Here is a 14,324-nt window from a genome sequence, read left to right as displayed (position 1 = left end):
CTGCGCTGCTTACACGTGGTCACTCCACTCAGTTTTTACTGTCTCAAACTTGCTAGAAATAAGGCTACGGCTAAACTGCACCATTTCCTATAGCTCCCCTTTTCTGAGGCTCTACCTTCTGGCGCTCAGTTCCTTGATAAGGAAAATGAGAATGCAAAGCTGAAGTACTTCTGACCTCCTATCAAGTTTCCCACTCCAGGTTGAGGTACGCCTGGGTTCCCTTTCTCCATTTGGATCAGGACTCTGTTGCTGGCCACTTTGCCGGTTCCACTCTGGTTCCTAGCAAATGCCAGGCTCACCTGGAGAGCAAGTAAAAAAAAAAAAAAAAAAAAGGCTCACATCAGAAAAATAAACCCAGATATCAAACTCTGCAGAGAACAGTGCCTGCTTCATCTGAGCAACCTTTCAGGAAAAGCAGAGATTAATGACGATCAGAAAAGGGAGAGGAGGAGGAAGGTTTACTGCAGTTTATCACATTATGCTTTTACAGGGGACAAGAAAGACAAGAAAAGGAAAAACTAAGCCAGATATCTGTCTAATGTTTAGAAGCAGGAAATAATGTGTTATTTCTATTATTATAATTTTTAATTTAAAAGTTGTGAATACAACATCTTAGCACTGCAAAGACAGTGTAAGATGCTGGACCTGTACTCAATGAACCAAACAAAATAGGCCCTGAGAACATAACTTAAAAGAAGACTGGTCTCATGCCAAGTATGGTACTAAGCTTGAGAAATGCTCTTCACTAAGCAGGCATTTTTACCCTTATTTGAGATATCTCACTAATGTGTGAAGATAAACAGGTAATGCTGAGATTCTCACTAGAAATTTCTTCTTAGTACCATACAGCATTGAGTCTCTCCAGAACAAAAATGTCAAAAGCCCTATTCCAAAGCAGCTTTGTTCTTATCTCCAGTAAGCAGGTGGGTATACCTGAGCTACATTATTTTCTGGTGCTCTCCAAAAACACAAAGGAAGGAATGTCCTCCAGCTTCCCAGAGCACACGTAAGAATCTGATGACATAGCAGAGCCATAAGTCTCCTGGCTGCTATGGTCTGCCTAAGTAGACATCAGGGTATTCATTACTTTCTCAGTTATAAAACAGCTAAGGTGAAAAAAATACAAAGTGGTCCCTTCCAGCGGAATTATTTTTTAGTCTTTCAGCCTAATTATTAATTTGGACAAGGGTGGAATCTGAAAATTTAGATAAAATCAAATTAGTCATTTTTGAAGGCTTTCATCTTCAGATGTACTAAGATCTAGGCCCTAACAGAGCACTGAATCAAAAAAGGACACAGAATTAACAAGTGTCAGCCAGGAATGGGCACTGTATAAGAAAATACTGTACTCATAGAGCACAGGAGCATACAAAGACAGGGAGAAAACTCAATTCTGTGACCTTTCCCCCTTAATAAAGGCTTCTTTCATTAGTGCATTAGGGAGTGGATGCCTGTGATCACCTAGTAAATCCTGCTGGATCCAGGGTGCAATCAGGTTCTCTTCACTACATTGGTTCCCAGATACTGGTCAGCAAGAGCAACCCTTTTCTTCATCATGAACAATGGTAATTGTCCCTCCCTCCCTTTTCCTACAAAGCATTTCAAATGATAAACTGCAGTAAGGCTCCTTATTTGGTCCCTCTGGTCTCTTGGTAGACTGCTTATGGGCTCAGGCTCTGTTCTCTGCAGTGTTAGTTGTCTGGATTTCCTTTTTTTTTCCCCCCTCTGAAAATGTCTTGCTTTCCTTGCTCAAGTTTTTTTTTTTTTTTTTTCCCTCTTCCAGGTTTGGTCATTCTGGACATACAATGGGGACCAGAATTACAATCCAGGACGCGGCCAGCAAAACAGAATCTTAATTCAAATAAACACAGGGATTGGTAAATTGTCAAGCTGGAGAAGAAAAATTGATGGGAAAGCAAAGTACTCTACCTTTTCTGGATTTCTTGCTTTTCCTCTGGAAGAAACTCATCACCGCAATATAGATGTGTAAGAAAGAAAAAGATGGGTAGGAGCAAAGGAGAGAAAAATATCAAGACAAAGAAGAAAGACTTACAAATAATCTACAATGACCTGGACAGTAAGGAGCCTAGGGGCAGGCATTATCATTGATAAAAATCCCCTGTCCTTACATGACACAAGCTTAAAGAAAGAATAAACAAAGGGGAGTTAATGTGTAATTCGCAAATAATCCCATCTCATGATCTACTTGTGATCTAACCAAACTCTACAGTTGCAGGGTATCGCAAAAAGGTCTGAACAGAGGTATTTGTTAGAGATTCAGATACTAAATTAGTTTGGTACATGGAAGTATAGCTACTGAAAAATATTAATATTAGTAAAAATCCAACTTAATTCAGAAAAAAAGTATTTGAAGAAAAAGTATTTGAAGCATGTTAGTCAGTTGGCAATGGGCTTACTGAGCTATTTATCCTATCCAGGCTATAATCTTTATTTACTTTTAAATTCCCTATGTAGTAAAACACTAAACTGAAAGCACATAGATTCCTGAGTTATCCTCATCAGCTTTTTTTGTTGTTGTTGTTTTTGAGGTAGGGTCTCACTCTAGCCAGGCTGACCTGGAATTCACTATGTAGTCTCAGGCTGGCCTCCAAGTCACAGCAATCCTATCTTGGCCTCCTGAGTGCTAAAATTAAAGGCATACACCACCACATCCGGACTCATCAACTGTATTGAGATCAAAGAATCACTCAGTAACTGATCTGGCCCATGTTACAGCCTTCTGAGAAAGCCAACAAGTGCAATAACTCCTTAAAAGAACTGCACTTTGCCGGGCGCACACCTTATCCCAGCACTTGGGAAGCTGAGATAGAAGTTGAGGCCACCCTGAGATTAAATAGTGAATTCTAAGACATCCTAAGCTAGAGTGAGACACTATCTCGAAAACAAATAAGCCAACAAAAATAATTAATTTTCTTAAACACTGTACTCAGCCCACATAAACATCCATTTAGAACAATTCTGTTAGTATAACATTTTTCTATTAGGTATTACCTACAATAATCATAAAAAGCTTTAAATGATTCATGACATAATTTTGGAGAGTATAAGCAAGGTCTGTATGTTAACAAAGTTATGAAACAGCTTACAAGATAGGTGGAAGAATATCATTAAGAACAAAAATACCTTTATCTAAATGAAGTAAGTAAATTCATATATACAAAACTTTCAAAGAAGTAAATTATGAGTCAAGCAATAGAAATTTCCGTACCTGCAGAGTACAATTCTCTTTGCGTTTGAGGAACTCCACAAACCTGGCCACAACTCCTGGTGTGCTGATTACTTCATCAATAGGAGGATTAGGTTCTGTTTTCCACATAAAATGAAAGAAAAAATTTGTTTTATTTTGGAGGTAAACACTTTATCACAATTACTTCATAATAACCTTCCCTTAATCAGCTTTCACACTGAAAATCTATACCTCCCCCGAATAAGGTTTGAGTTTGGCTTTTTTGAGAACAGTTTGAAATATTTCACACTAAGATGAGGTGGTTTGAATGCAAATATATGTCCCACATAATCTGAGGTATTTTTGATTAAGCTTCCATTTAAAAAAAAATTTATTTGTGTGTGAGAGAGACAGAATGGGCATGCCAAGGCCTATAGCTACTGCAAACAAACTCCACACCACCTTGTAAATCTGGCTTGTGGGGCTACTGGGGAATCCAACCTAGGTCCTTGGACTTCGCAGACAAGCACTCTAACTGCTAAGCCATCTCTCCAGCCGTAGGCTTCCTTATGTCTTGAGCAGCCTACTGGAGGAGGTATCACTGGGGACAGATCTTTAGTCCAGCCCAAAGGTGTGCAGAGAGCAGGTTTTGAGCTCTGATTTTTGGTGTTTGCTGGTTGTTTGGTGATGTCTCTCTGCTATGGATCTATGGAAGTGTGCCACCTTCTTCCACCATGATGAAGCCTCCCCTGAATTGTCAGCCTGAAATGAACCCCTTCCTCCCAGAAGCTGCTTCTGGTCAGGTGTTCATCCCAGCAACAAGAAAGTAACTACAGTATGAAAATATTGTATGTTTATAAAAATATTTAATATGAAAATAAAGGGCAGAATTCCTCAGGGTAGGCTGTGTGTCTGTGTGTATGACTATATCTGGGACGTGAGTAAATAATGCTACCATTACTGAATTACACCTCCAGCCCGATAAGTTTTAAAATGAAAACTACTAGCCTGGTGTGGTGGTGCACGCCTTTTAAGCCCAGCACTCTGAAGGCAGAGGTCTGAGATAGGAGGATCACCTTGAGTTTGGGGCCACCCTGATGCTACATAATGAATTCCAGGTCAGCGTGGGATAGAGTGAGACCCTACATGGAAAAAAAAAAAAAAAAGAACCCACGACCTCTGATTAGAAAACTGAGAAAGAGGGGTAAAATATCCAAAGACAACCATTATTAGTACTTTATTCTGGCCAAATTTTCAGTACAGGAGCATTCAGTCTGTCTGCTATAGCCTATATATACTGCCTAGAGAAACTGAATTGCAGAATTTAATACCATGTGGTAATAATAAGATGCCAGAAAAAATTTGAAGATTTACTTCTCAAATTAACATAATTCTTTTAAGATTTTATAATGTTCTTTCAATAAGTGCTTATTTGGTGAGTACAGTAAGTGTTAGATAATCAGAGTAATAATTTTGGTAGAGATTTGGGCTATACAGTCCCAGGTGAGCCTAAAGTGAGACCTTGTTTAAAAAAAAAAAACACATCAAAAGTGGTTCAGGTTGCTTAGAAAGCCACACTTACGAGAAAATCATTAGGCTCAGCTTGCTGAAAAGGGACAATGAACACAGAATAGTAAGTTCTCATGCAACAGACAATTTTTGTGGTATGGTGGTATTTATTCCAGTAAACTTCAAGAAATATATAAATATTTTTATTTTACTCTTCCATCTCTTCATGGTGCCTGTGTAATGTTCAGTTGTCTTTACTTCTCTCCCGTTTTTTTTTAAATTAATTTATGTATTTATTTTTATTTATTTGACAGACAGAGAGAGAAGAGGAGAATGGGTTCACCAGGGCCTCCAGCCACTGCAAACTAACTCCAGATGCATGCACCCTCTTGTACATCTGGCTAACGTGGGTCCTGGGGAATCAAACCAGGGTCCTTCGACTTTGCAGGCAAACTCCTTAACTGCTAAGCCATTCCTCCAGCCCTATTTTTAAATTTTATTTATTTGAGAGAGACAGAATGAGTGTGCTATGGCTTCCAGCCATACAAACAAATTCCAGATACACGTACCACCTTGTGCATCTTACTTACACAGGTCCTGAGTAATCGAACCTGGGTCCTTTGACTTTGCAGGCAAGTGCCTTAACTGCTAAGCCATTCCTCCAGCCCAGGAAATATTTTTTTCTTTCCAACCACCAATATTAGCTGGGCCAGACATGGTAGCCCACAGTTTTAATCTCAGCACTTGGGAGGCAGAGATAGAAGGATAGCTGTGAGTTTGAGGTCACCTTGGGACTACATAGTGAGTTTCGTTCAGAGTGGGCTAGAGCAAGACCCTATGTGAAAAAATAAACAAACAAATAAATAAATGATGGCTGCTCTTTCAAGCAAGTTTTTGGAATTTCTCCATATCAATCACACTATAAGGTCTCTTTCTTATATATTGTGTTACTTATTTCAGAGAGACAAAGTGACCAAGTACAGGTGTGCCAAGGATTCTTGTAACTGCAAAAAGAACTCCAGATGCATGCACCACTTTTGGCATTTGGCTTTAGGTAGATATTGAGGTACTGAACCTAGGCTGGCCGACTTTGCCTGTAAGTATCATTAACTGCTGAGCCATCTCCCTAGCCCACATAAGGTTCCTTATATGAAAGCCCACAAAATATTGTGCCTTTCTGGTCATGGTAAGATTCCATAAATAAAACAGAAAATAAAAGGGTAGTGCTCACAACTACACAAGCCTGCAAAATTCACTTTTTGTTATTGTTGTTGTTCACTCTAGGCTGATCTGGAATTCACTATATAATTTCAGGGTGGCCTCAAACTCACAGCGATCCTCCTACCTCTGCCTCCCAAGTGCACAAATTAAAGGCGTGTGATACCACACCCAGCTAATTCACATTTTAGACTAGTAAAACACACTCCACAAATTACTCGAAGGTATTTTAAAAAGAAAAAAGATTACGGGCTGGAGAGATGGCTTAGTGTTTAAGGCGTTTGCCTGCAAAGCCAAAGGACCCAGGCTTGACTCCCCAGTACCCATGTAAGCCAGATGCACAAGGTGGTACAAGCATCTGGAGTTTGTTTGCAGCAGCTAGAGGTCTGGGTGGGCCCATCTCTATCCTCCAAACCCCCATCTGCCTCTCTCTTTCCTCACTCAAGTAAATAAATTAAGTTATATATTTTAAAGATTATGGAAAAGAAATAGTTCATGCAGAAATAATAAACTCAATGTATTCAGAACTTACCTTTTGAAAGCAATTTTCTGAATTTCTGTGTTGCAGAAAGCTGTTGTTCTGGACTATTGGAAAATATCATTTCAATCATGTCAGAAGTAATGACACCACCCTGAATCAAACAAAAATAAAACAGAACACAGTATTAGCCTTAACTTAGAGAAAAGCAAAGATAGCAAGTATGTCCACATTTTAATGATAGATCTTCAAAAGTTTGCCGGGCGTGGTGGCGCACGCCTTTAATCCCAGCACTCGGGAGGCAGAGGTAGGAGGATCGCCGTGAGTTCAAGGCCACCCTGAGACTACAGAGTTAATTCCAGGTCAGCCTGGACCAGAGTGAGACCCTACCTCGAAAAACCAAAAAAATAAATAAATAAATAAAAAAATAAAAGTTTAGGTGTGTGCATTTGTGTGTGCATGTGGAAGTCATGGACCTCCAAATTCCATAATTAATAATTACATATTAATATTTCTTTCTTTCTTTCTTTCTTTTTTTTTTTTTTTGGAAGCAGGGTCTCACTCTAGCCCTAGGACGACCCGGAACTCTCTCAGTAATCAAGGCTCTCCTGGAGCTCATGGTGATCCTCCTACCTAAACCTCAAGAGTGCTACAATCAAAGACCTGTGTGACAATGACAGGCAGTTCCTTCTTTTGAGACAGGACTGGTGATGGCTCCTTTTCTTGAGACAGTCTTCATGCCAGACTAGCTGGCCCCACGACCTTCAAAATGATTCCCACGTAAAATTGGACATAGTGGCACATGCGTCCATGATCCCACATTCCAGACCACTTATTTGTTTTTACTTTATTTTACTTGATACAAGAAAACTGCGCACATTAGTAATGTACCACCAACATTTCTTTTTTTGTTGTTTTTTCAAGGTAGGGTCTCACTCTAGCTCAGGCTGACCTGGAATTCACTAGTCTGAGGGTGGCCTCAAACTCACAGCAGTCTTCCTAAAGTCCCAAAGTAGATGCCCAACTAACAATTGCTAAAGATATAGATGGTGATCCTAGCATAAATCACAGATTACAGCCACATTCAATCCAATAGCTGAATCCTTATTTTCTTGCTGTCTTTTCAGTTTCTCACTATCTTCTTACTTTATTAGAACTGCTTCTATTTCCAGGTATCTGCTTGCAAAGCCTGCGAGCCGGGGTTCAATTTCCCAGCAGCCCATGTAAAACTGGACAGGTATCAGCAGTAGCAAGAAACCAAGTGTATACACAAACGCGTGCATGCACGCATGCATGCACACACACAAACAGAACTTTATTTCCAAGTTATCACTATCATTCATCACAAGGAAATTAATATTCTACATTAAGGCCAGGCGTGGTGTCACACATATTTAATCCCACACTGGGGAGGCAAAGGTAGGATCGCCATGAGTTCCAGGCCACCCTGAGACTACATAGTGAATTCCAGGTCAGCCTGCGCTACAGCGAGACCCTACACTGAAAAAGAAAAATGCAAAAAAAAAAAAACCCAAAAAGATCCTACATTAAGAAAGGTTACAGTTAGGCTGGAGAGATGGCTTAGCCATTAAGGCAGTTGCCTACAATGCCAAAGGACCCCTAGCAAGGGCTCAATTCCCCAAGACCCACGTAAACCAGATGCACAAGGTGGCACATGTCTGGAGTTCATTTACAACAGCTAGAGGTCCATTCATTCTCTCTCTGTGTCTTTCTTTCTCTCTCAAATCAATCAATAAAGAGAAAGGTTACAGTCAATGAGATAGATTGTGGCTGGAGAAATGGCTTAGCAGTTAATGACCTTGCCTACAGAGCCTAATAACCCAAATTTGATTCCCCAGGACCCACATAAAAGGCAAGCGCACAAAGTAGCTCATGTAGCGGGAGTCCACCTGCAGCAGCTGAAGGCCCTGCTCAGCCCATGCTGCCTGTCTCTCTTCCACGCAACATTTTCAACACTACAAAGCTAACTCCTCAATGAACAAAGGTATCTAAGCGACGTCTATAAATGTCTATACACACACACACACACACACACACACACACACACACACAACACACAAACAGATGCACCCCCCATGTGTACATGCTAGTAAATGTACTAGTGCAAATGATAAGCAACTTTTCTTCTTTCCTCTCAAGTCCTCTATCATATACGCTATACAGGTTCATATCATGGCATTTACATTGCAGGAATCAATAAGAGGATTAAATATCCAAGGATGCCTGCACCCTCTCCTAGGGAAAGAGCTGTTTAAATTTTATTTATATGTAGGCAAGCTGTGACATTTTAGGTGAAGGCACAATTTTGTTGTCTTTGAGACTGAGTATGGAATAAGATATATATGGATGCCTCACAGACAAGGAGTAGATTGTCGTCCGACACTACATGGAATCAGTGCATTTGAGTTAAAATATGAGTTGACTTAATTCTTGAGAGCAAAGGCCAGTGTCCTGGATAGAAGAAAAGGGAATTCAGCCTTCAGACTACAATATCAACCTATACCAGATTATATTGCCAACTTTTCCTACCCACTACACTAGAGCCAGCACCCTGAAAATCCCCACTCTCATCGGTTCTGTTTCTCTAAAGACTTTTATTTATTTGCAAGCGGGGGGGGGGGGGGGGGGGAGGAGAGAAGACAGACAGACAGACAGACAGAGAATAAGCACACCTGGGTCTCTAGCCACTGCAAACTAACTCCAGATACTTGTGCATCTGGCTTACTTAGGTCCTAGGGAACTGAACCTGGGTCCTTTGGCTTTGCAGGCAAATGCCTTAACGACTAAGCCATCTCTCCAGCCCCTCTATATGTGACTAGTAGTCCACAAAGCCAGGCCTGGTGGCTTTTCTATCTCATTTTCCCACCTTATTAAGATAGTACATATTCCAAATAGTGATTGGCATTGAGCTTACTCCATGGTATGGGTACAATTTGAATTTGTTTTATGACAGAAGGCAGTATTACAATCCGCACTTTTTCATCCCTTAAATTTAGTTATTTCAAATTTCTTATTTATATTTATTTGAAGGTTTGATTTTTGCACAACAGAAGATGTAACTGGGCTAGTGTATCACTACCCAGTCTTCAGTGGCAAACTCGAGCACAGTTATCTCATGGACAACTAAGCTCCTCTTTATTCAGAGTTCCTTCATCTTAGTGACTAAATCACTTCTTCCTAGTTTCCATCCCTACCAACTAACAAGAGGGAACTTAAACTCCTCACTATTTCTAAATCCATTCCTATCTGCTCCCAAGAAGTGTTTATCAGAACGCGGAGCTTGAACTCTCTATCATGGAACCCACAGTTCTAAGTTTAGCAAGAATGTCAATTTTCCAGGTGTGGTGGTATAAGCCTTTAATCGCAGCACTCAGGAGGCTGAGGTAGGAGGATTGCAATGAGTTCCAGGCCAACCTGAGACTATATAGTAAGTTCCAGGTCAGCCTGGGCTACAGTGACATCATACCTTGACCCCTCCACCCCTCCCCAAAAAAACAGCTACAAAATTCAGTGCATCATATGCCACCCTCTACACAGGAAAAGGAGGGGGAAACATTTTCATAAATGCATATAATCAACTTAAACTATGTTATAATTAGAATACATGAGAAATCCAAGCATATCAGTTCCACTTAAATAAAGCATAACTTTTGTATCAATACATATATTCTTTATAAGACATTGTACAAAGGACCAGGCAGGCCTCTTACTTGTTACCCTCCTAGTTCTGACTGCCTAGTACAGGGATTACAGGCATGCACTACCAACCAGGGCCAGCAACCCTAATCCACTCTGCCCAGTGGCACATGCCCTTAATCCCAGCACTTGGGAGGAAGATGTATGAGGACTGCCATAGCTTCAAGGCTACCCTTGGAGCTACAGAGTGAGTTCAAGGTCACCCTGGGCTACAGTGACACCCTGCCTCGAGAAAAAAGAAAAACTGGGGTGGTGGGAAATGACAAGAAAGCATTCCATTCTCTTATATTTTCACCAACACACCAGAAAAAAGCTCTTTTTACTATCTCACTTACTGGTGCCATCTCCATGTTATTAGTCTGGGCTTCGTGAAAGCCCCCATCTGACATAACTTCTTCTTCTGTTTCTTCTTCTGCTGTAGCAACATTTCTTCGTTTGAATAACTGAAAAGTAAAAAAGACCATTAGTGATACAATTCTAATACAAGGGAATTCAGCATCCAATTTAGAAGACTAAGGGATAGAGCTCTTCCAAACTCATCTTACAAATCCCAAAACTTGTGCTGCCTTAATTGTTTCCTTGCAAAACATTGTCAGACCTCTCCAGTTTCATAATCGCATAAATTATCACAACATGTATAACCAATATATGAAGACATATAACTTAATGAAGAGTTCACTAAAACTGATACAGTATGACATTAAAAAAAAACTGTACAGATGGAAAAAGGACCTGGACGTGCTTGCCCATTACTTCATCTCTTTGTATGAAATAGACACCAAGAGCCAGGCGTGGTGGCGCACACCTTTAATCCCAGCACTGGAGAGGCAGAGATAGGAAGACTGCTGTGAGTTTGAGGCCACCCTGAGACTACATAGTGAATTCCAGGTCAGAATGGGCTACAGCAAGCAGCTGACGCCCACACACACACAACAAAACAACAACAACACGGGTAAAAACAAAACAAAACAACCAACCAAGAATGAAATCTGCACCAAAATAGTCAGGGGAGAATAAGGACAGACATAATGGCACATACTTTTAATCCCAGCACTGGAGAGGCAGAGATAGGAAGACTGCTGTGAATTCAAGGCCACCCTGAGACTATACATACTGAAGTCCACGTCAGCCTGAGCTAGAGTGAGACCCTACCATGAAAACAAACAATAAAAAAAAAAAAAACAACAACAGGGTATTGGGGAGCCTATTCCTACCTCTTCTTCTCTGTGTTTCATAAATACATACATAAATGTATAAAAGTATATGAATATATTTTAAAAAGCAAATAGCCAGGCGTGGGGAGACACGCCTTTGATCCCAGCATTCTGGAGGTAGAGACAGAAGGATCACCATGGGTTCAAGGCCACCCTAAGACTGACTACACAGTGACTTCCAGGTCAGCCTGGACTAGAGTGAAACCCTACCTCAAGAAAAAAAAAAAAAAAAAAAAGTATTACTTTTACCAATGCTGCTTTCTGGTCTTAAAGTTCTTCTCCAAGACAGGCAAAAGAAACCAGAATTTCTCTTCTGAAAGGGAACTCATAGAAACTACAATCTGGAGCTATAGAGATAGATCAGTGGTTAAAGGTACTTGCTTGCAAAGTCTGTTGTCAGACCAGGGACCAATTCCCCAGGCTCCACCTAAGGAGGATGCAAAGTGGTACCATGTAGCACCTGAAAAGTTGTCAATGGCTTATTTTCATTCCGGGGTGGTAAGGATCACCCCCTAAGCCTTGTACCTTTTGCACTAAGCAATCTACCTGAGGCCCGGGTAGCATTTCTTTTTGTATTTCTCTTCTATCCCCAATTCTTTACAAACTCCAACTGTTCAAACATTCAGCTTATTTAAGATGTATGGTGGGTGTTCTTGTACCTTTTTTCTTCATTGTAATACTTTCTATTCCCATGCCTTTAAGTTCATTAACTTTTATTTCTATGTTTTCTAACTTACTACTGAGTCTATTTTTCATCTTAAACATCAGTTTTCAACTCCAGAACTTCAATTTGATTCTTTTCCATATGGAAAGGATAACCATTTTGTTGTCATTCTTTTGCTAAATGTAAGTTCTGTGCCAGCTTCAAATGACCACTCTCGTGATGGGTTGCATTTTTTTTTTTTTTTTCTGGTTTTTCCAGGTAGGGTTTCACTTAAGCCCAAACTGACCTGGAATGCATATGCAGTCTCAGGCTGGCCTTGAACTCATGGTGATCTTCCTACCTCTGCCTCCTGAGTGCTGAGATTAAAGGTGTGCACCACCACTCCCAGCTATGGGTTGCATTTTCTTGCCTTTATATTTTTTTATGATGATATCAGATATTTCTGTATGCCTGTCAGTAGTCTTGAGCTATGTTCTGGAATTCAGCTAAACACTGAAATCATTTGATCCTTTTGGACCTAGTGTTTGTTTCTCAGTGATTCTGTTTTGGATATATTTTTGTTGCACATGTACAAGATTTGAGAACCACCTCAGAGTGTTTTTCTTCTCAAGCTTGGTAAGACAGGGTCACCCTTGTTTTTTCTACTGTGTCTATGAATCAAGGCTAGTGGACCTGCAAGCTTCCAAGTTGTTCTGACTATGCCTCTCATTGTCGTAGGGTTCTGGGATTAGAGATGAGCTTTGTATCAGGCTCCACACAGATCTTGGATAACTTAACTCTAGCAGCAAGCTTGCAATAAAGCACCTTTAATGCTGAACCAGCTCCCCAGCCCATTTGATTTTTCAAGTCTTGCTATGTGTAGCGCAAGCTAGCCTGGTACTACTACTAAGTAACCAGGATGGCCTTCAACTTGCAACAAGACCCTGCAGGCCCCGGAGTGTCGGGCTCATAGGTCTATGCATGCCACCATGTCCGGATTAATCTTTCTCAGTTCCATGCAAATGCCAGACACTGTTCCTCTTAACCTTTCAGATAACATTTTCTCTAAGCTTGGTAAGTTTGTTCAAACTTAAAGGAGGAGGAGAGGGGCTTTTTTTGTTGCTGCTGTTGTTGCTTGTTTTCACTCTAGCCCAGGCTGACCTGGAACTCACTCTGTAGTCCCAGGTTGGCCTTGAACTCAGTGATTCTCCTGCTTCTGCCTCCCTAGAGATGGGAATAAAGAAGTATACAACCATGCCCAGCTTACTTCTTTAAAAAAAAGTCTCCATGAGAACGTCTATCTACGCTTAGACCTTAGGCATAATTCATAGCTATTTTAACATTTGTATTTGAATATATATGCCTACACATGTGTACAAACACACACACATACCTACGTACATACATCCATAAAGAAACATTATCTTCATGTTGGCAACCTCCATAGAAGTGTTTTCAATTCCCAGCTGGGGAGAGTCTCTGACAAGACTCCAGAGTGAGAGATTCCTTTCTCTTCACTGTTGTTATCTTGCCTCATGTGTGTATATATACGTAACAACCTACATTTCATATAGTATGCAAAACTTAAGGTTGGTCATGTAATTAAAAATAAAATGTAAAAAAAAAAAAGTCTCCATGAATGTGTCCCTTTCTTTGGACTGGGTGTGAGGGAGTGTGCAAACGTACATGTACCAAGGTGTGGACGTCACAGAAAAAGCACAAGTGTCAGTTCTCGCATTTCACCTTGTTTAGCCAGGGTCTCTGGTTTACACTGCACATACTAGGATCAAAAGCATGCACCACCATGTCCAGCCAAATAAAAAAAAATACAGGAACTCACCAATAAGGTTACAAATGGGAAACTAGACCAAAAACATTAGCTGAAGTTAAAAAAAAAAAAAAGAAGGCAGCTCACTACAAGAGGGAATGAATAATGTCAGAAAGCCAAACAGTTAAGAAATGAAAGCCGGGCGTGGTGGCGCACGCCTTTAATCCCAGCACTCGGGAGGCAGAGGTAGGAGGATTGCCGTGAGTTCGAGGCCACCCTGAGACTACATAGTGAATTCCAGGTTAGCCTGAGCCAGAGTGAGACCCTACCTCAAAAAAAAAAACAAAAAAAAAAGAAGAAAAAAAAAAAGAAATGAAACAACTCCAGGAAACACAAAGTATCTTAAAGGAAATGCAACTGTAGTGTGCTATTCACCTTATTATGCAGCTATGCAAATGTGTGAGAGTGTGTGTGCATGCACACGCGCATGTGCGTTAACCATAGTACTCAGATCAATGAATGCAAAGAGTGGAGTAAGAACTAAACTCTATACCAACCACAAGAGAACATCAATAGGATTTGAAAATGAC

The 14,324-nt window shown here is 40.5% G+C and overlaps 1 protein-coding gene across 3 annotated transcripts in view; it reads right to left on the bottom strand.

The window, feature by feature from the left end:
* Kpna1 (karyopherin subunit alpha 1) overlaps positions 1-14,324 on the bottom strand; it is a 58,520-nt gene that overhangs the window by 25,065 nt on the left and 19,131 nt on the right. For all 3 annotated transcript variants that reach the window (XM_045147097.1, XM_045147098.1, XM_045147099.1), the window contains exons 3-5: positions 10,445-10,552; positions 6,447-6,546; positions 3,230-3,324 (exon numbers count right to left, since the gene is read on the bottom strand). In XM_045147097.1, the coding sequence (XP_045003032.1) occupies positions 3,230-3,324; positions 6,447-6,546; positions 10,445-10,552 (303 nt within the window). The remainder of the gene's footprint in view (positions 1-3,229; positions 3,325-6,446; positions 6,547-10,444; positions 10,553-14,324) is intronic.

The sequence above is a fragment of the Jaculus jaculus genome, chromosome 4 (genome assembly GCF_020740685.1).
Source record: "Jaculus jaculus isolate mJacJac1 chromosome 4, mJacJac1.mat.Y.cur, whole genome shotgun sequence".
NCBI classification, from domain to species: domain Eukaryota; kingdom Metazoa; phylum Chordata; class Mammalia; order Rodentia; family Dipodidae; genus Jaculus; species Jaculus jaculus.
This window is presented reverse-complemented; position numbering and strand designations above follow the sequence as displayed.